Source organism: Pholcus phalangioides, unplaced genomic scaffold, assembly GCF_987345545.1.
Source record: "Pholcus phalangioides strain wild (caught in Gottingen) unplaced genomic scaffold, Ppha-v1.0 ptg000022l_1, whole genome shotgun sequence".
NCBI classification, from domain to species: domain Eukaryota; kingdom Metazoa; phylum Arthropoda; class Arachnida; order Araneae; family Pholcidae; genus Pholcus; species Pholcus phalangioides.
The window spans coordinates 19938671-19960123 of record NW_028301615.1 but is presented as its reverse complement, the minus strand read 5'-3'; the positions used below and the strand labels follow the sequence as shown (position 1 = coordinate 19960123).

At 35.6% G+C, this 21453-nt stretch overlaps 1 protein-coding gene across 1 annotated transcript in view; it reads right to left on the bottom strand.

Annotated features, from left to right (window-relative positions):
• Positions 1 to 2766: 2766 nt before the first annotated feature.
• LOC149069963 (uncharacterized) overlaps positions 2767 to 21453 on the bottom strand; it is a 143715-nt gene continuing 125028 nt past the window's right edge. The window contains exons 10-20 of the mRNA XM_089249904.1: positions 19749 to 21022; positions 18340 to 18753; positions 18055 to 18222; positions 17850 to 17955; positions 17406 to 17576; positions 15524 to 15624; positions 10790 to 10844; positions 9287 to 9408; positions 6711 to 7125; positions 6428 to 6592; positions 2767 to 4529 (exon numbers count right to left, since the gene is read on the bottom strand). Of these exons, the coding sequence (XP_089106030.1) occupies positions 6429 to 6592; positions 6711 to 7125; positions 9287 to 9408; positions 10790 to 10844; positions 15524 to 15624; positions 17406 to 17576; positions 17850 to 17955; positions 18055 to 18222; positions 18340 to 18753; positions 19749 to 21022 (2990 nt within the window). The 3' untranslated portion in view covers positions 2767 to 4529; position 6428. The remainder of the gene's footprint in view (positions 4530 to 6427; positions 6593 to 6710; positions 7126 to 9286; positions 9409 to 10789; positions 10845 to 15523; positions 15625 to 17405; positions 17577 to 17849; positions 17956 to 18054; positions 18223 to 18339; positions 18754 to 19748; positions 21023 to 21453) is intronic.

The following is a 21453-nucleotide window of genomic DNA, read 5'->3' as shown; positions in this document are numbered from 1 at the left end:
AAAAATATTAGTTCAATTTCACTTCAATGAAAATATTGGAAATAACGAGGTATTTTCACAAAAATGAAGCCGGATGATAGAAACTACGAAAAAATACAGGACTGTCCCAGAGAATATGGGTCATATGGTCAGAAGGTTTGTGAATAGACATCTGAATATAGAAATCAAGCGCCATCTAGTGGTGAAATGAAGGACTACGAGAGCTTTGAAACTTTTTACGGCATTAGACGCATAGGCGGAATAGACTTGGAAGTCTGGGGGGGGGGGGGGCAAGATCATTATTGCTGGTGGGGGGGAGGCACGATGATGATGATGTCAATTCATATATACACATATATGCATTAGATCTGCCCACTCCACTTTTGACGCTGGGGATGCCCCCCACCCGCCGTATCTACGCCCATGATTAGACGACAGCAAGAATTTCAGTAAATGCTGAAAATTTCACCCCAGTCGCAGTTTATTCTGTCTTTCTGGCTGTCCCGACTTTTTTTTCAAAAATGTCGGTTTTTCCCGTATTTTCAGCGAAGCCAACTTGATTTTTTTTTCTTCATTTTATATATATAATTTTCAGTAGAGCTTCTGTTCCTGCGATTGGTGACTTCTTTGCGATTTTAAGCATTAGTTGGCAACTGCTTTACTTTTGGCATTATTTTTGGCGATAATTGGCGATGTCCCGTATTTCAAATACAAAAGCAACGCCACAACAGGCAAAATGCCCAACCAGCAGTGCCGTCTTAACGCATGGGCCAACCCGGGCACGGCCCGGTGGCCTCAAGAGAAGAGGGGCCTCACAAAAATGAGATCCGGTTGAAATTTTCTAGGATTTACCAGGTAGAGCCTCCGAAAAACCCCTTGGCCCGGGGGCCCATGATCATCGAGAAGAAATATAAGGCTCTATTTCTCCTCTAAGGCCCATGATACTCTTGAGACGGCTCTGCCAACGAAGTGGCTGAGAAAAATTCGAAGCCCGATTTCCCGTATTTTCCTCGAACGAATATTGTCAGCCCAATTATGCCCGAATTTCCAACCACTGACATTCGCTACCCCAAACAAACGTTGCCATCAATTTACATTCAATGCTGGGTTGACCATATTCCCTCGAGGAAAAAATACGGGAAATTTTGATTTCAAGTACACGCTGGCTGTCACCTAAAATGATACTAAAGACGAGATAGACATATTAATTGCTAGAATCACCCAAAAAATCCCCATGGCGGGAAGTGAAGTATTACTGCAAGTAGTAATGTATTCCACGGGGGAAGGGAATCCGTTTGGCAAATATTCCCATGACAAATATTTGACGCACAAGAACATTCTTAGTCATAATTATCCCGTTATAGTCTTATAAGTTGAGAATTTTTATTGATTTCAGTAAAGACAAATGAATTGTTCAAGTGAGCATCGTTGAAAATACAGGCCATCTTCACAGAAATGATGCCGGGAAGGGAAGAAATCGCGCAAGGCTTGGTACTCATAAGGTCGGAACAAATGAAAATTCCCCTTATATTCAGTGCTCGTTGTTGAAGCAGAAGTGTACACAGGGCCGCAACTAGGGGGGAGTGGGGTCTGCTGCCACAGGCGCAGGACAGAGGGGGAAGAGTTAGCAAATTTCACACTTAACCTATCAACATTACACGAGGGCGCCACAATGCGAGCTTGCCCTGGCTTGTATTTTTTTGCTTTGGGTGTACGGGGTACGTGAGCAGAGACTAAAATAACAAAATACAGCCAATTTTGGAGCCCTGAAAAATTTTCAGCCCTGGGTACGTGTCTATCTACCCATGCGAGAAACAGCCACTGAATATACGGGTCATTATGGTCCCTCCCCATCAGGGGCGTAGCCAGAAATTTCGTTCGGGGGGGGGGGGGACCAAAGTGACAGAACAATGGATTTGGCCATCTTTTTCCCTTTTTTCGGTCATTTTCTCACATTTCGGGGGGGGGGGGGACCAGACCCCCAAGTCCCCCCCCCCCTGGCTACGCCCTTGCTCCCCATTCTAGAACCGATCACCTTTCGTAAATTTATATAGAAGAAACATAAAATAAGATTTAGACCTAGCCCACTGTCAGCCTTCCTATAGTTATTACGGATGGCAACAAAGCAGAATGGGAGCGTAGATATAGTTCCCTCCTATAGGGCTGACAGAGGGGTCTAGCCCAGAGATTTTTTTTATGGGGCCCGGGGACCTCAGGAAAACGAGTAGTAGGTTGAATTTTTAGAGAATTTTCTAGTTAAGGGCTTCAGAAAAATTACTTGACTCGGGGGGGGGGGGGGCACGATACTCTTAAGATAGCCCTGCCCCCTCCCGTCTCCCAACACATTAATTCATAAATGAAAATCTCCCCTGTTATATAAGGGTGCCATTTTCCATCAATTTTTCAAACTATGAATGCAATGTAATGATTGAATAATTGTAACATTGTAGGCCTCTTTTGCTCTCAGTGGTGAGACACTTTGCCCAGGTTCTTCTCCAACATGAAGGGCCAGAGCCGCAACTTAGGGGAGCAGCCGGGTCTGGTACCCTGGGCCAGAGGGGGGGGGGGGGCACAAATTTCACCCTTCCTTCAACACTACAAGGGGGTGCTAAAAATATGCTCTCACCAACGGCTGAGCGAGCATCTAGTTAGGGCCCTACCCACAGGACAGCTTTAATTCCTGCATAAAATTTTGACACCAATCAGTTTTTTTTCACCCATTCTTTATGGTGCTTCCTTCAATAACAGACAATATTGATAGCTAAAAAAAACTCAGCACACCAGATATAAGATATAAATGTGATTTATTCGTAAATATACATCAATATGTATTTTCTATTAGTTTTTCGGAGACACTGTACACATCAAAATTTTGGCAGTAAATATTCGCATAAACGTGCATTCACTTCTTTTTAAATTTCATTTTCATAACAGATATAGAAATAAGAAACAGACCCTAAATTCTTTCGACATCAATCAATTAATGCCATTCGTATATATATATTTCGGAGGTATTTAATTGCGTGTATAAAAAAAAATGGCGGATTCATAAAAACAATTTTTTTCAAAGGCCGTTTTGGTCAATACTTTAATACTGTTTCATGCTTTGGCAAATTTCCAATTACAAATTTCACAGAGTTGTATTTAATAAAGGACTTCAAAAATTCAATGGATTTTGAGTCTCAAACGTTTTTAAGCAATATTATTCAAGTTGCGAACATAATTGTGAAAAGAAATATTCCTTTAGATACTCATCATTAAGGTCCAGATATATACAAAGAATGACATAAGTCGAGAGTGTCATGATCACAAACCACAGTCGAGAAATCTTTAAATGTATAAGAATCGAACTTTTATTTTAAACGATACTCGCATTATATACCAAACGGTACCAAAGCCTTTAAAAAAAAAAGAGGCTACAGAGAGAATACAAAGTCCAATAAAAGTAATTCATAGCGTGTCATTCCCCTATTTTGAGCAATTTTATTTATATAAGTGGAAGCCAATGAAGAAACTGCTTAAAGCAATGAAAAAACACCGATAAGACAAACAGCGAAACTATTTAAAGATAATAACTAACACATTGAAAAAGTCTCGATCAATAAAACGAAATAGTACACATGTCTGAATATCTAAGAAAAAAAAAATTCAATGAGACGAGTGCTTATATATAAATCACTATCAAATATTAAAAACCTCATATTCGAGTGGGAAAAAAAATCGATTTCAAAAATGGAAAATGCTGTTGGCATCGTAAAAGGAAATTATAACTTAAACAACAAAACAACACAGTTAACTTCATAAACTTCAATGAAGCCAAGTCCTAAGTTTCAAAAAACTTAAAAATTTTAACGAGTTTTGAAAGAACTAAAAATCCAGATTGAATCGTAATCGAAATAATAAATATAAATGCCAAAAGTCTTTTTTTAAAAGAAAACGAACAAGAAAAGAAAGCGTTTGAAACAACTTTAAAAAAAGGAATGAAAAATAATTGTAATAAATGGAAACTTTCCATCGAAAGAATTCTTAAAAGCGATATAAAATGTCAATACTCTTCAATCCAGGAAAAAAAATTTTTACAATCATGTCGAATCGCTCACACAGTAAGCTTAGATAGGAATACACAATTAATATGTAAATATATATATAATTATTTTATAATACACAGAATCAGATTAACACTTTACACAAGTCACACAAGAAACAATACTCTTCATATTACTCGATACCATTAAAAAAAAAATATTCACTCGATTTTATACAAAACTAAAAATTATACGAGTTCCGTGCTTCATTTCAGGAAAAGGCGGGAAGTAATTTCTTCCATCTTCTCCGATTAAAATTAATTATTTTTTTCTTGTTCACAAAGGAGTAGATCCACCATCTTCTGTTGAGTTGCTCCCATAAATCAGATGATATCGATTCAAACACTCGCCACTGTTGGATCTACTGATTTTCAAAGAAAACCAAAGAGAATTCTTCTAGAAAGATCCTCGATAAAAAGAGAAATCCAAAGAAAAACTCAGACTGATATTTTCTCTAAACAAAACCTATAAAGATAGTCCAAAAATAAAACTGTTAGATGTTTAATGCAGAGAATTTTGCACAAGTTTATTACAATGCATTTATCATTGCTTATATACAGGGTGCGTAGCAAACGAGGATGGCATTTTACGGGCAAACTGTTGATCCTAGAGGTATACTTCCAAATTAGAAAAAAGCTACCAAATAGCGTGTAGTACTCAGATATGCCATTTATATGTTCCAAGGGGTTTTATAGTTATTAAAATAAAAAAATTAACTTTTTATACAGTCCCTGTGTTCCCCAAACCCAATTAAAAAGTTTTTGCCTGTCTCTCATGATGCAAACAAAAAATATTACATGTTTCTAAATGCAATATTCACCGAGATATTAAAATTTGAAAAACACAGGAAATTTGAGAAAAAAAAAAACAGCTTGAAATATGGATAAAACGGTTTTTCTCTGAATTTTTAGAGCTGTTTTTTCCACCTTTCCTCTATTTTTCAAATTCAAACTTCTCAGTGAATATTGCACTCGGAAACATGGATTTTTTTTGTTGGCGCATCATGAGAGATGGCAAAAACTTTCCAATTGGGTTTTGAGGCTCACAGAGACTGTATAAAAAGTTATTTTTTATTTTAATAACTATACAACCCCTGGGAACATGAACAACATATCTGAGTACTACGTGCTATTTGAAAACTTTTTCTAATTGGAAGTCTACCTCTAGGATAAACAGTTCTTCAGTAAAATACCATACCCGTTTGCTACATTCCCTGTATAAAACAGTACAGTAGAAAGCAGAGAATTATTTTGCCCTCACCCTCTATTTATCATCCTCCCCATCAGGGCGTAACGAGGGGGGGGACTTGGGGGTCTGGTACCCCCCCCCCCCCCGAAATGTGAGAAAATGACCGAAAAAAGGGAAAAAGATGGCCAAATCCATTGTTCTGACACTTTGGTGCCCCCCCCCCCGAACGAAATTTCTGGCTACGCCCCTGCTCCCCATGCATTCTATTTCTCCCAATTATGTATATGTGTGATAAAAAATCACTAAACAGGAACATAGAATGTATGAGGAGGGGAAGTTAGTTTACAGGGTTACAATCAGGTCCCAACTAGAAGGGAGCAGGCATGTCTGGGGCCCAGGGCACTGGATTAGAAGGTGCTCCGAATTCACCCTTCAACTGCTGCTTCTACACGCAAGGGGCACTGAAATTCTGGCTGTGCTGGGGCCAGCTGGTAAGTTGGCCAATATCTAGTTGAGGCCCTGATTAAAATGAAGCTTTGTGATAGTGAAAAGGAAAAAATACAAACAGGAAGAGCTGGAATGAATTTTTCCCACTTGAGTTTGGACAAGATATCTCATTCGTGATTGTTAAGAATGTGTACTGCAAGTACACAAACATTTTCAACAAAAGTGGTGGCGAAACATAAAGTGAACATGAGCAGCATCCCGAGAGAGATACAGACAGTTAATCAGTTGTGAAACAGTATTTAATGACTTCAGATTTCAGTTCTCGATCTTTGACAAACTTTAGCAGGGGGAGAGAGTGACCTTTGACCTATATAACATGGTCTTTTTTGAAGGTGATGCCCAACCTGATTACCCTTGCTGAATGCATGGCATAGCACTTTCAGCTTCAACTGAGCTTGGAAACACTGCCATTGCAAATGTAATCTAGATGCTCAAATTTAATGATACAGATATAATGGTCCAACTAGTGATACAACCAACTTCAAAGAGATGTGCCAAAAACCCTTATCAATCCATGTACAGTAAAATTCAGCTACAATGGTACTTGATATAATGATAGGTCCCTCAACAAAGATACTTTTCCTTGGGCCGCAGAGTATCATTATATTGAGATTTCACTGTATCGCTTGCATCTACAAGAAACCATACTGGTAATGAGAGCCTCTTACCTTAATCTAATGCGAAACATTTGGGGCAATAAAGTTGACTGTTTTTAACTTGAACATCTGTTCCACATGAACCGTTCCCCAGCTGCAGTTCACACATGCAACATCTGAAACATTCGATGTGGAAATATAACTGGAGAGCATCGATGCCCATGGCTGAACCTTCGGCTGTAACAAGAAATTTTTTTTATTTAGTCTGATTTTTCTTCAAATTCAAACTAAATAAATAAGAACTATTGCCATCTCAACTCAAACACACATACTATAAATACAGTGTAGGACTTACTTAGAACTTGTCCACAATATGAACATTGGTGACCGACTTCATATTGGTTGGTGTTTTCTTCCAGTCCATTAGTTGACTCGGTCCAAGAAGAACTCCTATTATGATAATAGTCAGAGTTATTGGAAGAGGGGTATTGAGGTTGTTGAGCAGCAGATGAATCGGGCCAAGCACCAGATTTTGGCCGGGGCTGTTGTTGGTATTCAGACTCCCTATCACTCCATGTTCGCACAGTCACGTCTGGAGCTTTAGAACCATATGCAGGGGGCATTGAGTACCTCCTGTCGATTGCAGTACGAGAAGTCGTTTCGGTGACTGGTCCTTTACGGTCAGCTTCTTGAGCGAGCCAAAAGTTCTGCGTGTATGTTCCATCTCTCACTAGAGGATCCACTGTAGTTCTTTTGGTTAGCGGCGCATGCTAAATGTGCATCAACAAAAATAAAAGAAATTACTATAAAATGTATAAATTTAACAGAATATAGCATGATTGAATTCAAATTTCTTACACATATATTTTCATACATGTTGACAGCCCAATTCAAAAAGGTGGCAACTCAGAAAATGGCATGACTCATAAATGCAATTTTCTGAGTTATGCACCCCATGAGAACGACGGGAAATGCCTCTACATACTGCGAAAAAACAAGGTCTAACTCTGCTTATATGCTCCCTACTGTAATTAAATCTCAGTTGAGATTTCCATTCAGTTCCATACAGAGAAAACTAACTCCGACAGGAAAGTCAGAGAAAAGCTGCTCTCAGTGCAGCAAGGTTAAAAAAAATTCAATTTTTTTTTTCAGTTGTCTTTCTTGTGAAAGATAGATGGCACTCAAATTCAGATGCTTCATGGATCTAGCTATAAATCTCGAAACGTATGTCTTTGTTTACATTTACATGATTTTGGCTCTTGCTGGTTCTTGGTCCACGTGCTTTTTTTCCCAGTTACGGTGCCAGAATCTGGCAGCATAGGCGGAGATAGACTTGGAAGTTTGGGGGGCACAATGATGTCAATTCATATGTACATTAGATCAGTCAACTCCACCTTTGACGCTGGGGGAGCAATGCTCCTCCGTATCTCCACTCGTGCCTGGCAGCCAAATAAATGATTGATTATTAATTAAATTAGTGATTAATTATGAATATGAAAAAGGAATTATTGCATATGAAAGTGTATCCTCTATCACCAGACATGGGGCCCAGTGCAAAAATATTTTTGGAGCCTCGAAAACCTGGTTTTACATATTTTTCAGGGGGCATCTTAAAATTCATATATTTTTTACAGAATATGAAGTATTGCTGAACAATTCTCCATAAAAAAAATATAAACACAATTAAATGTAAACACAAAAAATAAAATTTCGAATTAACCATTTAAGCAGCAATTGGAAATGACTAAACCCTCTTCAAAATGTCTTTTTTAATGAAGTTGGCTTTCATCCAATTTTCAGCAAGTGCAAACAAAGGGCTATAGAGAAAAAGTTTTCCCATTGAGAAATCAATTTCACAAAACATCTGGGCTTGCCGATGCTAAAATAAGAGGCTTCTACGGATTCGAGATATCTCGTCAATGCAGCTTAAAGGCTTAATGAACATTTGAAACATAAAAAACTAAATTTAAGAAGAAATTCCAAGAATAATGAAAACTATAACTCAGTGGAAGAAATAATCAGAACTAACGAAATACAGAAATGCCGAATTAGAAATAAAAGTAATTAAAATAATCCCAGCAACTATGAAAATTCTGAATTAAAGAAATAATTCTAGAATTGATAGAAGAATTCAGAATTTGAGAAGTGATGAAATCCCTTGATAGTTCAGGGCTCCCTTATTTGATCCGAGGCTTTGTCCCTTTGGCCTACAATACAACTAGAATCAAAATTACATTTAGTAGCCTGTGACGGACATCTATTTATCTGTTTTCGTGTTTCTTTCAAGGATTTTGGGTGAACAAAGTTTGGATTTGGCGTGGTGCCCTGGATGACCGTTTTTCTTTGAAACAAAAAAAAAAGAAACAAGTATATATTTGTATGGCATTTTAAGAACTTCATGTTAAAAGAAAAAATTCAGATCATCTCAGGATGATTGAGCATGCTATTACACTGATTATCCCTGGCTGATGGAAGCACTTTGAAGGTTAAAACGCAAACATCTCAAAGCATAGAATTTTGAGCTTTTGGCTTTTTGAACTGGACTGTTGATGTACACTATATTTATCACTAATTGAAAGATCGTTACACAGTAATCGCCAGGGTTTGACAAATCGCAAAAAAATCTAGATGTCAGAAAAAGTTTTTTAGGAACCAAAAAAAAAAAATTTTCACTGGAGAAAAACAGGCCCAAAATAATATTTCTTCCGACTTTTCCCGGAACATAGTGACCCTTTTTCATGTGCTGGCAGATATGCAGATATAAATTCCAAATATTTTTGTGCTATTCTCAAACTCCAATTTAGCAACTACACCGAAAAAATTTTAGCTGCTAATATCCATCTGTCAGTCGCCATGGTAACTTGGCACCTGGGATTTGTCAAGCCCTGTTAATTGCTGATGAAACTATCGAACTATATTGAATAGCCTTACTCTTTCCGCCTGAGTTATCCATTTGTTGCTATCCATAATCTTCGCCCTTGGTGCTGCACCAAGAGAGTGGATATGGTTTTTGGCTTTTTGCTGCGCAGTTTCAGCATGCTTACTACTATTCTCTGAAAAAGATAAGAAAAAAAAGTTTATTCAAGATGAATTATAAATAGCATAAGCAACATCAATATGCAAAATTTTTAATTCTGATAGATTTCTAGAATTATTCAATAATGTAGCAGTTAAATTTTCAGCAACTGCGCACCATGGTTCTTTAGAGTGCTATTACACCTCGTAAATATTACTCTGAAAAACTTCTAATGAACTGGTGCATGTTGGAATGAGTGTGCCACGTATGTTCAGTACCTAATAGGAAGTTTGTTTCTGAAAAATACCTGTTACATGTTTTTGGAATTGCTGTCATGTCTTTCAAATTTGGAGGACAGGTTGCAAAAATCATAACTGAAAACTTATGATTCCAGCAGCAAAAGCCCACCTTTTTCTATACAGATGGAAACAGTAGTATACAAAAAGGTAAGCATATGGAGAAGGAGTAATAAAATTCAAGATTCCTCGAAAGACTGGTTATATTTAATGATTTTAAGAAGAAAATTTATCTCTGCCTCAACAGGGACTCAAATCCTAGTCTCTCGTTTGCTGGATGAGTGCTCTACCCCTAAGCAGAGCTCTAGTGTGCCCCGGGAACTGGACTGTCCTTAAGCCTCTCCTTCAACAGGATCATAACTAGGATTTCTGCCACCCAGGGCAAACATTATTTTACAGCTCTCACAACTTTAAAATGATAATTTTGTTCCCTCTAAAATTGCCGCCCCTAAAACTTTTGCGGCCCGGGGAAGTTCCCCTCGCCCCCTCTAGTTACGGCCCTGCCTTCAAAATTACAAAGGGGAGCCAAAATCTGTGCTGGCCCCGGCTGACCAAGCATATAGTTGCGGCCTTGCCCCTAAGGTATGAAAACATACTACCTATATATATGTTCCAAGAAAAACATACCATAATGGCTGTACCATGAATGGCTCCATATGAGGACAGCAGCAGCAATCAACTAATAGCTCACAAATGACAAAGGCCACCATTACAATGTATGTGTTGAGAAAGATGTTCTCTCCACTTGGTAACATAAGATTCCTCAAAATGCTGGTTATATTTGGAGATGATTATTTAATTATTAAAGGAAAATTTAATTATTAAAGGATCTTGTGGCACTGCTTCATGATCTTTTATTGCAAAGATCCAAGATATTGTATGGATACAAATGATCTATCGTCCAAAACTGCAAAACACATTTTGTATTAAGTCTGAACTGTAAGAGAAATGGAAGGATAATTTCTAGATAACCTGAAAAAAAGTATCTGGCGTTGTGTGCAGAATTCCATCAGCTGTTTGCCAAACATATGGAAACAACAATTTTAAAAATTAAAAATTTGAGCATTTCATAATTTGTTTTACTTAAGAAGAAAGTTAAAAATTAAAAATCAACAAAAATACCTTTATCAGAACTTGTTTCGTGTATTCCCAAGTCTGATACTGGACTTTGGCACTCCTGACAATAAAAGAAAAAGATACGAGTTTTCATTATAATTCTGCTTCAAGCTAAATTAAGATTATTTATCATTGTTTTCAAAATCAATATTACAAAATTCAACGAAATGCACAAATTAAAGTTGGAATCCAGTTTTTAGTGGAAGGAAGACTAACAATATCCTAATTAATGAGGTTTCAAATACTAAAGAATGAGGAAAAACACAGTTTGTAATACAAAGGAACTTTTTTTTTTTTTTTTTTTTTTTTTTAATAACACACAAACACATATACAAGCATATACAGAAACACATTAAACATACACTTTTGACCTCAAGGGACATGCCTGTCCTTCCAGTAGGTCTACAGGGTTTCTCCGTAGATTATTTTTCTTAGCAACAGCCTATTATGGTTTAGGTCGGTTTATAATTGTTCAATATACAGTTTTTTTTGTTTTTTTTTGTATTTATGTTACAAAGAAATTTTTACATACAGATGGATTGTATCATGTGGTTGTATTATTGTTGTAATATAGATTCTAGACTGGTATTCATAGAAAACGTGAATATATTGTTATTAGATCTTATGTAATTATTTGTATGATTGATTGTATGGTATAGATTTATTATTTTTGGAGCGGTATATCTATAACTCTTTTGAAATAACGTTTTATTTGTTTTTGGAACTTTATATATGTTATTTAATCTACATGACATTCTATTTTGTTTCATTTCTAACCAATTATTGTTTAAGAATGAAAATTTTATTAGTCTATAAACATAGTTTTGTCTTATAGTTAGCTTATGGCATTCTGTTTTGTTGGTGTTTATTGTGGTGCTTGTTATTTGGGATCTTATCTTGTTATATATATTATCTAGTTTTTGTATATCTGTTTGATATGCACCTCCCCAAGCAGTGATTCCATATATTACTGTTGAATATATCCAAGCATAAAATAAATCTTTTAGAAAGTTATTGTCTATTGTGTCTCTTAGTCTATAAAGAATTGCTGCATATATTCTTAATTTTTTTATTATTTTTTCACACTGTGATTTCCATTTTAAATCATCTTGTATTATTATTCCTAGGTAGGTGTATTCATGTACTCTTTCAATTTCTTGACAGTTACATTGTAATATATGTTGACACGGACAATGATCATGAATTTTTATACTTAAATTTGCCAAACTATTTATGTTTCTTGTTTTTAAGCATATGTATTTAGTTTTCTGTATGTTTAGTTTTAGTTTATTTTTCTTGAGCCAGTTACTGATTTTAAATAGGTCCTCTTCAACTTTTTTTATTAAATTTGTAATTTCAGTGTCTTCAACATACAGTACTGTATCGTCCGCGAATGAGATTAATTTACCATTTATGTTGAGTTTGAATATATCATTTATGTAAATGAGAAACAATATCGGGCCAAGCACAGATCCCTGGGGGACACCTTTTTTTACTTCTATGAATGTACTCATTTCTTCACCTATTTTAACTGCTTGTTTCCTATTTGAATAGTATGATTTAAACCAGCTCAATATGTTTCCACGTATACCAGCTGTTGACAATTTTCCTGTGAGTATCTCTAAATCTACGTAGTCAAAGGCTCTTTTTAAATCCAGAAATATCGTTATAGAAAATTTATTGCAGTTGAACCCGGTATTTAAATAATTGCACAGCTCTAAGATGGCCATTTCTGTATTCTTACTTTTCTGAAACCCGTATTGGTTAGGAGCTAAATAATGCTGATAATTAAGAAAATCTACGAGCTGTTTTTTTATGCACTTTTCTATTACTTTTGAAAATATTGGAAGAATTGATATGGGTCTATAGTTCAGTAAGTTATTTGTCTCTCCTGATTTATAAATGGGGTGTACTATGCCATACTTTAAATCACTAAAAAAGACTCCTTCCGTTATAGATGAGTTAATTAGGTTTTTTATTACATCCACGTGATAATGGGCAATTATTTTCATCATCTTAGGGGTAATTTGGTCAATTCCACTTGCTTTATTAGTCTTCAATTCTGACATAACCTTATCAATATCATAATCGTTAATTTCAAAGAAGTACATAGAATTGTTAGAATTAGTCATTGTTTGGTCATCTTCACAATTACAGACTGTGTTTATTTCTATTTCTTCCAAGTTTCTTGTAACAAAGTCTTCGTTAAATTTCTTCGCTAAAATGTTATGGTTATCACAGATTGGGAGTATATTTTGCTTTGCACTTTTATTAAGTATATTCTGATTTATACATTTCCATTGCATTTTTTTGTTATTCTCGCATTTCGTAAAAGTATCTCTGATATATTCCTGTTTTATTTTTCTAATATACTTTTTCAGTTCCTTATTGTATTCTTTGTAGTCTTGCTCGTATGACATAATATTTGGGTACTTTTTGTATTTTTTGTATAATTTTTCCTTATAATTTATTTTATTTACTATTTCTTTTGTGATCCAGTTTTTTTTACTTTTTTTGGGTTTCATCTTGACTTGTTTCGTCCATAAATTAGAGTTTGATTGTATGATATCCACGAATCGTTTGTATTTATTTTGTATGCATCTTTCTTCCATGACACTAACGAAATTTATATTTTCAATGAATTTTTCAAATTTATCATAATTTATTATTTTTATATGTTTGTTTTTTTCATTTTCTTCTATTTTCTTTTGTAAAAAGTTTATGTATCCTAATACTGGATAGTGATCTGTTATCTGAGTTTTATACACTGTGAATTTTTCTATTGAATTTATTTTTGATCTATAGAATACATGGTCTAAACAAGTTTTATTATTATTTGTTTCTCTTGTTATATTTTTGTGAAGGGGGACCAGTCCATTTATTGCCATTATGTTAAGATATTGAGAAGTTTCGTTATCATTTCCATGTAAATTTATATTAATATCACCCACTATTAAAGTATTTTGCTTCAATTTCTGTAAATTTTGTTCTAATTCATCATTAAATTGTGAGATGGAGAAAGAATGCGAACGGTATAAGAGTAATAAATCAATGTCATAATCAGGGAGGTATATACATAATTCTTCAGCAGTTAAAAATTTAACATTTTTCTTTTGTATTGATTTGATATTTTTATTTATATACATTATTACTCCCCCGGCTCTATTGTATGTTCTACTGTTTATATAGCAATAGTAATCTATTATTCCCTCAAGATTGTCAATATAGTAATTAAATAATTCTTCACTTTCAATCCATATTTCACTTAGGCATATAATATCTATTAATTCATTTAAAGTTCTAAGAAATACCACCAGACTGTCAAAATTTGCTCTTATACTTTGGATATTCAATGTAAGAAACGTCAATGTTGAGTTTGGTTCACTGGGGCAGTTCATAAATTTTTTTGCTTCACTAATGTCCTCCAGAGGTCGTTGGTCCTGCATTTCGAGAAAGTTCTCTGTGATCATTTGTACTGTGGCTTGATTCTAACTTTTGCAAATGTTCTTGGTTTGTTATTCTGATTACTCTTGAAGTTTCATCCCTCCGGAGAAATATTTTCCCTTCTTTCGCCCACGCGAACTTGAAATCCAGTTTGTTTTTCGTTTGTCTAGCCAGGTGAAATAACTTCTTGTTTTCAATTGTTAGATGTTCGTTCACATATATTCGGACATCTTGAAAGATCGGGTTTATTTTATCTGCTGTAAGGGTATTTTGTCGCTTAGCCTTTTGAATCCAGATGTTTTTTGATGTTTCACTATTGAATCTTACTATGATTGGTTTGGGTATATTCTCATTTCTTGTTGGGACTCTGTGAGCACATTCAATTTTAGTTTTTTCAGGTATTTGTAGTTGTGTTTTTACTGCTTGAATTATTTCTTGTATATTCTCATTTGGGCTTTCTGGTATTCCATTTATCTCAATGTTATTTCGTCTCATTTTGGTTTCTAACTCATTCATATGATATTTCAAAATTTCCTATTTCTGCTTTCATGTTTTTATTTTCCATCTTGAGTTCTTGATTTTCTCTACTTATTTGTTGAACCATTTCTTTCAAGTTTTCTACCTGCTTTGAAAAATCTTCCATGCATTTTGAGTTGTATTCTATAGACTTTATAACCTCCTTCATTTCATTTTCCATTGCTTCTTGTTTATGTATGATTTTTTCTGTGACTTGTTGGATGGTTTCCTTTACTTCCAATTTGAAATCACCCATGATTTTTTCTATCCTGTCAAAATTGTCTTGCTGTGTATCATTCACCGCTGTGGCTCCTTCATCTTGTTCATTTTCACAGATTTTACATGTGAATTTGCTTCTTTTGTCTTTTGCCATCCTTCTAAATGCAGATTCGTTGTATCCAGCACAAACGGGGTGTATATATTGTTTACACACTGTACACAAGAAAAATTCGTTCACGTCTATCACTTTATCGTTACACTTCTTACATCGTGATCCATCCATCTTTGATTGTTTTCCCCAATGAAGAAATCGTATATTCTAACTTCTTAGTTCAAAATTGTTTTCATAGATGGCGACTCCGATTCCTTATTTCTTTGTTGTCTAGTTATGTCGCTGTACTTTGTTCATTTATTTTCATTACTTTTTAATTATCATATTGTTATATTATTTGAACATAATTACCGTTCCCACAGTCCTGCAGCTTCCAGTGCTGTTGTTTTCGCTTAATCTACTGATAAAACACTTAATTTATATGTATTTTTCGGAGCTATAATAATTACCTCAACAATCCAGGTTTCACTTTGAGAATACTCTGTAGGTACAGCATCAAAAACTTCAGCATCGAGTACCTCCATCATATACTCGGCAGTATATTCCTTACCTGAATTTGTTATAAATTAAATTATGAACACATTAGAAACATAAGTGCATAAGCTGTACAATAATTATTTTCTTAAACAGTGAACACATACTTATATATGACCATAATACAAATACAATATCACAAATCACTACATCTCTCACATCTAAGGTAGTTTCCAGAGGTGCCGACATGAAGAGAACATTGGAGGAGCTGAAAGTTGCCGATTGTCCCATATTGTGGGACACATGCCTAGGAAAGGGAAGGTGCATTGTGTGCAAAATAATTATTGGGGGAGGGGGCTCAAATGGCAAGTGCCCATGATAGGTTCACTCTCTTCAGTGTAAAGTTACTAGTACTACAATAACCAGTTCTACCGCGAATAGATTTTCAGTGATACACTAGGGATAAATAACTATTATTTTAACACTTTCACTACTGATGGAACTTCAAAGTATCACTTACTTTTTAACATCTCTAACATACATTAATGGGCGTTATTATTTTGAAAAATAAAGGCTGCTGATGCTGAACCAGACATGCACCTAGTCCATATTCCTCTGCGGAACTTCAAATGAATTGGTACAAGTTGGAATGTATGTGTATATGTAGTGAACCTGACATGAAGTTCGTTTCTGTGTAATGCTTGTTATGTGTAGTGTTGCCATCTGTTGTAATGATTAAATAATTTTATTGTTGTAGGCCTGTTTGCTCTCTGTGGCGAGGCACAAAAAATAAAGAATAAAGGCTGCATTTCTTTACGATTACCAGATGACAGCACAAGTGTGGGACAACAAGTTTCTCAAATATGTTAATAAATAAAATTCAGTTACATTTTTCACCCCCTGAAAAAATGTTTACTGCATAATCTATAGTGTAATCCTGGCTTTACACAATACAAGTTTTATAAAATTTGAAATATGCAACTGATCAGAGTATCAGTTACATTCAAGCAAATTTTGCCTATAGGTTGTTTATTTCAAGTCTTGCCAAAGATTTTTTACAAAAAACTTGTATACAAAATAATTTTTCTAAAAAATATATATACATTTTAAGACTTTAATTAGAACTAAAATGACACCAAAAAATTTAAGTGATAATTATTTCATTTTTTCATAATGTTACAGTGAAAGGATTAATTATAACATTAATTATATTGACAAGTTATAATATAGATGAACGAAATCTCTTAAAGATTTTATATAGACAAAAATTTAGGTTCAATTATCAATGAACAGGAACCATTTTTGCCGGACAGTTTTCTGCCCATTTTAGGCATTTGCCCGATTCTGAAAAACTTTTAAAGTAGCCTATCGGTTCAAGTCTGCCCCCCCCCCCCCGTCTGGTATATATATGCAAAATTTTGCGACGATCAGCCAAACAGTGTAAATTGGTATAGAAAAATACAGAAAATCAATTTTATATGCAGTTGACGCTCAATATTATGACCCCTTCGCACTGTCAAAAACGGATGTTATATCGGGAGGGTTGTTATATCGAAAGGAAAAAAAATGATAGGGGTTATATGAAAACGTTCTGGACTTATCTAATCAGTCATTGAATAGAATGGTCGCTATAATATGGGGTCGTTATTTCGAGCATTGACTGTTCGACTGTACATAGATTTTGGAGGGGCATAAGCACAGGATAATACATAATTACATTAGAATCACAAAATGTACAGGATGCTGGAATAAATCAGAGAAAATATTAAATACAAGTGTGTATGTATTTTTAAAATATCAAAAATAATTGAATCAGAACATAAGTAATATTTGGTATAAAGCTATTATAATCATTACTTGGACTAAAAGTAGTAGAATCTGTCAAAGAGTTTAGAGTTTCTGTCGCTGAAACATAATCAGAATCTGCAAGCGAAAGATGCTTCTCCATGTACAGCCTCTGCTCCCTCTGCAATTCCATTTCAGATTTCAGCAGCTCTTCTAGTCCAGGTGGAGGCGGAGGTAAATCATCTACAAGCAAAGGGGGGGGGGACTTGTAGTAATGTACAAGGCTATGCTCAGGTTATTATTTTAATTTGACGCAGTATTAATGGAAATAATTGCATTTATTTTGTTCATCCGCCACCAGTGACCAATGCAGTGCTTGTGCAAAGTCATGCCATTGAAAGATTAACTGGTGGGTAACTATTGAAATACACATCTGCGTCCAATCTGAGACTAGCATAAAAATGAGCCAATTCCTGACAGTGGTTTTTGCCTTAGAAAGAATGATAAGCTACTTACCAACATTTATCCCTGATGGAGAATCCAATCCCAAGAAATCTGAACGTCTTCGCCAAATTTCTTTCTTAATTCTCTTTGTCGAATTTATCCTTTGGAATGGATTAACCTGAGATAATTTCAAAAATATTATAAACATTTACATTTTGTGCACTAATATCAAATTTCTACAATCTGATTGAATATCTGCTGATAAAAAAATCTCTACCTTATCGACTTTCTCTAGTTCAGGTGGTGGTGGAGGCGGGGGTTCGCTCGGTGGCACTACATTTCTAGGAACATCTAAATCGTCGATGAAGTCTGCATCATCAGATAAATACAAAAGCTGTCGACTCACTTCTTCTTCTAGCTGCTCATTTGATTCATCGCCATAATCCTATACGTACATCAAAAATTACATCAGAATGTATTGTCAAAATTCATAATCAAAAGTTAGTCAATTGAGTTTAACTTAAATGAAAGGCAGAAACCATGGAAAAAGCTATCTATGTACCTCAAGTGCTTGCTGTTCAAGTTCTTGCATCAGCCGAAGTTCCATTTGGTCAATAACATCCAGAGGACTAAGTTGATCAGCACTTTCAGCTAATTCATTCTCATCACAGAGCTCATTATCATCCTCATAAACTTGCTGACTGGTCATGTCATGCTCTTCCTCATGATATGAATTCTTTGTTGCCTGTAAATATTCCTCTTCGGAAACTCTATTTACTTCTACATTTTCTTCTTCCTCTTCTGTACATGTCATAGATTGAGCATTGTATGACTGGTTATCTTCACACAGAACTTCTTGTTGAGCAGTTTCGCATTCATTATCCACTGGCAGTGGAGGCACGTCTGATGGAAAAATGTCTATGACAGTTTCTGTGTCTGGTGTGTCAGTAGATGATGAATTTGTCCCACCGGAAGCCTAAATAAGTTGCCAAAGAAAATAAAACCGAAATAAAAATTCATAAATTTCTGACATAAAAATATACAATTCCAAATGGTTTGAATTGTGGAATATGAATATAACCACGAAAGTTTTACTGGCTCTTGTTTTTGAGATATTGCTCTGTTAACAGTTTAAAAGTGCTTTACAAGCATTATTGTATGGTGAAAAAGTGGCAAGGACCACAGGACAACATTACCAGGGAAAATGTTCAACCTTGATGCTGAGCTAACTACTGTTGGACAATTTTAAGAGATGTTCTTTATGTGTGGTCAAGGCCACAACTAGGAGGTCGCAGGCAGGTCTGATGCCTTTGGCACCAGACCAGATGGGTGCAAATTTCACCCTTTAACCTCTCCAACATCAGAGGGAGGCACCAATATACGTGCTTGCCCTGGTTGACCAAGCATCTAGTTGCGGCTCCATTGTCTGGTACAAATGTGATGCAAAACAAAGTATGCGTCAGATGCAGACAAATGAACTATTGTGCTGTAATGCATTTCTAAATATATTTTTGTTGTATTATGCATATTAATGTTGTGCTTCTATAATATTGGTAAAGTGTTTTCTGTGCGTTTTTGTTCTCTATATACTTATGTTTTGTTTCAACATATTGCACTATTATACATGTAGTAAATTTGCAATTTCTGAGAAAACCATAGCCAGCCCAGCTTTTTTTATTGTCAAATTCATGTTCAACACACCAAAATTATATAAGAAATTATAGTTTTTGTTTTGGGGACGTAGAAACTTCAAGATTTGTTGTTTAGTGTCAGGGCCGTCTTAAAAGCATCATGGGCACCCTGGGCCAAATGATTTTTCTAAGGCCCTTACATGATGAATTCTCAGAAATTTCAACATCATTTCATTTTTGTGAGGCTTTTTTCTCTTGAGGTACCCGGGTGGACCCATGCGTTAAGACGGCACTGTCTAGTGTTATCTTTGTAACAGAAAAATATTTTGCAAGCACTTACCGGATCGTCTTCGTCAATCTTCTCTAATGGCATTCCTAATGAATGTACATTAATCTGAAGAAAATCTTCTCTGCTGAGTGTACTGATTTCATGATCAACCACCTCATCTGAGAAGGAATGCATTTCAGAACTCGATTCTGGAACTGAATTGCCAGTGAAGTTCTCCTTTCTGTCGATAAATTCTTGTGAAAAACTAAGTACAGAAGCCTGCTCCTCTTCCAAAGGTTCCTCCTCGACAGTTTCTGCATCATGAATTGCACTAGATGAATCATAGTGCAATGAACAGTCCAAATCATCGTCTTCTGCGACAGATGTATATTCCAATTTACATTCAGATGTTTCTGGAGTATGAACAATATTTTCATGAATATTTTCAGCATCCCGCCGCGTACTTTCTTCAAACATTGCTCTATGTACACTATCTACAGTAGGATCGGAAGTGAATTCACTCTCTGTTGTGCCAATGACTTCAGACTGGTTATTAGCAGTACAAGCTGCCACTTCTTCGAGTGATAGACGTCGTAACTCAGCTATCTCTTTACGAGCCAAAGAATCGAAGTCACTGATTTTTTCACGATTTGTTACATTTGAATCTAATGAATATGATTCATGGTCAGGTTGTGAATAACCAGTCTCTACAAAGTCGATTGAAGGCTTTTCACCATTATGAACCATATCAAGTGATCCATTACTTTCAGCTACAGGTGGCGACGATAAAGTCCTACTGGAATATATTACAGTATAATTGTCATCTACATCTTTATTCAAATCCTGAATATAATCTTCGTTTCTCCTGTTTTTCATGGCTATTTTATCGAGAACATGAGAACTAGAATCCTCTGGCAGATTGCTAATAGCAGAAGCTGTAGGGGCATGATGTAACCTAGGCTTGACTTTAGGCTTGGCTGGAACTGGAGGAGGAGGTGGTTTCTTAGCTGCAGCATTGCCAATGATTTCTTGAACTTTCTCTGCAGATTTTGAGAGCTCTGTGGAGTGTCTACGGTCTTCAATCAGCAGACTTTTGCTGGTTGTTTCTGGCGAAACACAAGACGACCTCCGGTTCTTTGATTCTTCTTTCTCAGCTACACTCCTTTCGAAAGTTGTTCTCCTCCTCAGAACCAATGATTCCCGTTTCAGTTCATCTTCTTTCGATAACTTGGAAACTGGAGATGACATGGCTACATTGCTAGTTGGAGATCCACCGCTGAATATAGCAAGTTTCTCTGCAAACGAGGCTCCTTTCTTGTTGAATTTCTTTTCCCTAGCTCGAACATCTACAGGTGAAAAAAGGAAATAGCAAATAAGACAAAATGACAGTGAAACTACTGAAAACAAAGTGATATGCATACAGAAGTTATTGTCTCCCTTAACGCTGCTGCACATGTTCAAGTTTATCTGACAGGCATACCTGTACAGAATGAAAAAACTAATCTGCTCAGGTAAACTGGATGACTCAGTTTGTATGCAGAGACCAATCCCTCAAAGGTTTGGGCCCTGAGCAAACAACTTATTTTAGGCCCTTTATATATAGCATTCTTCAAATCAGAAGCATATGCAGGGGTATAAGGGAATTGAGGGCTCCCTAAAAAAGATAAAATTGAAACTATTTTTAAATATTTTAGCAAAAAATTCAAATATTGAGAGAAAATTTCAATTTCTGCATCCGAATGGATCCTGAAAATTCGTGGGCTCTGGGCATATGCCC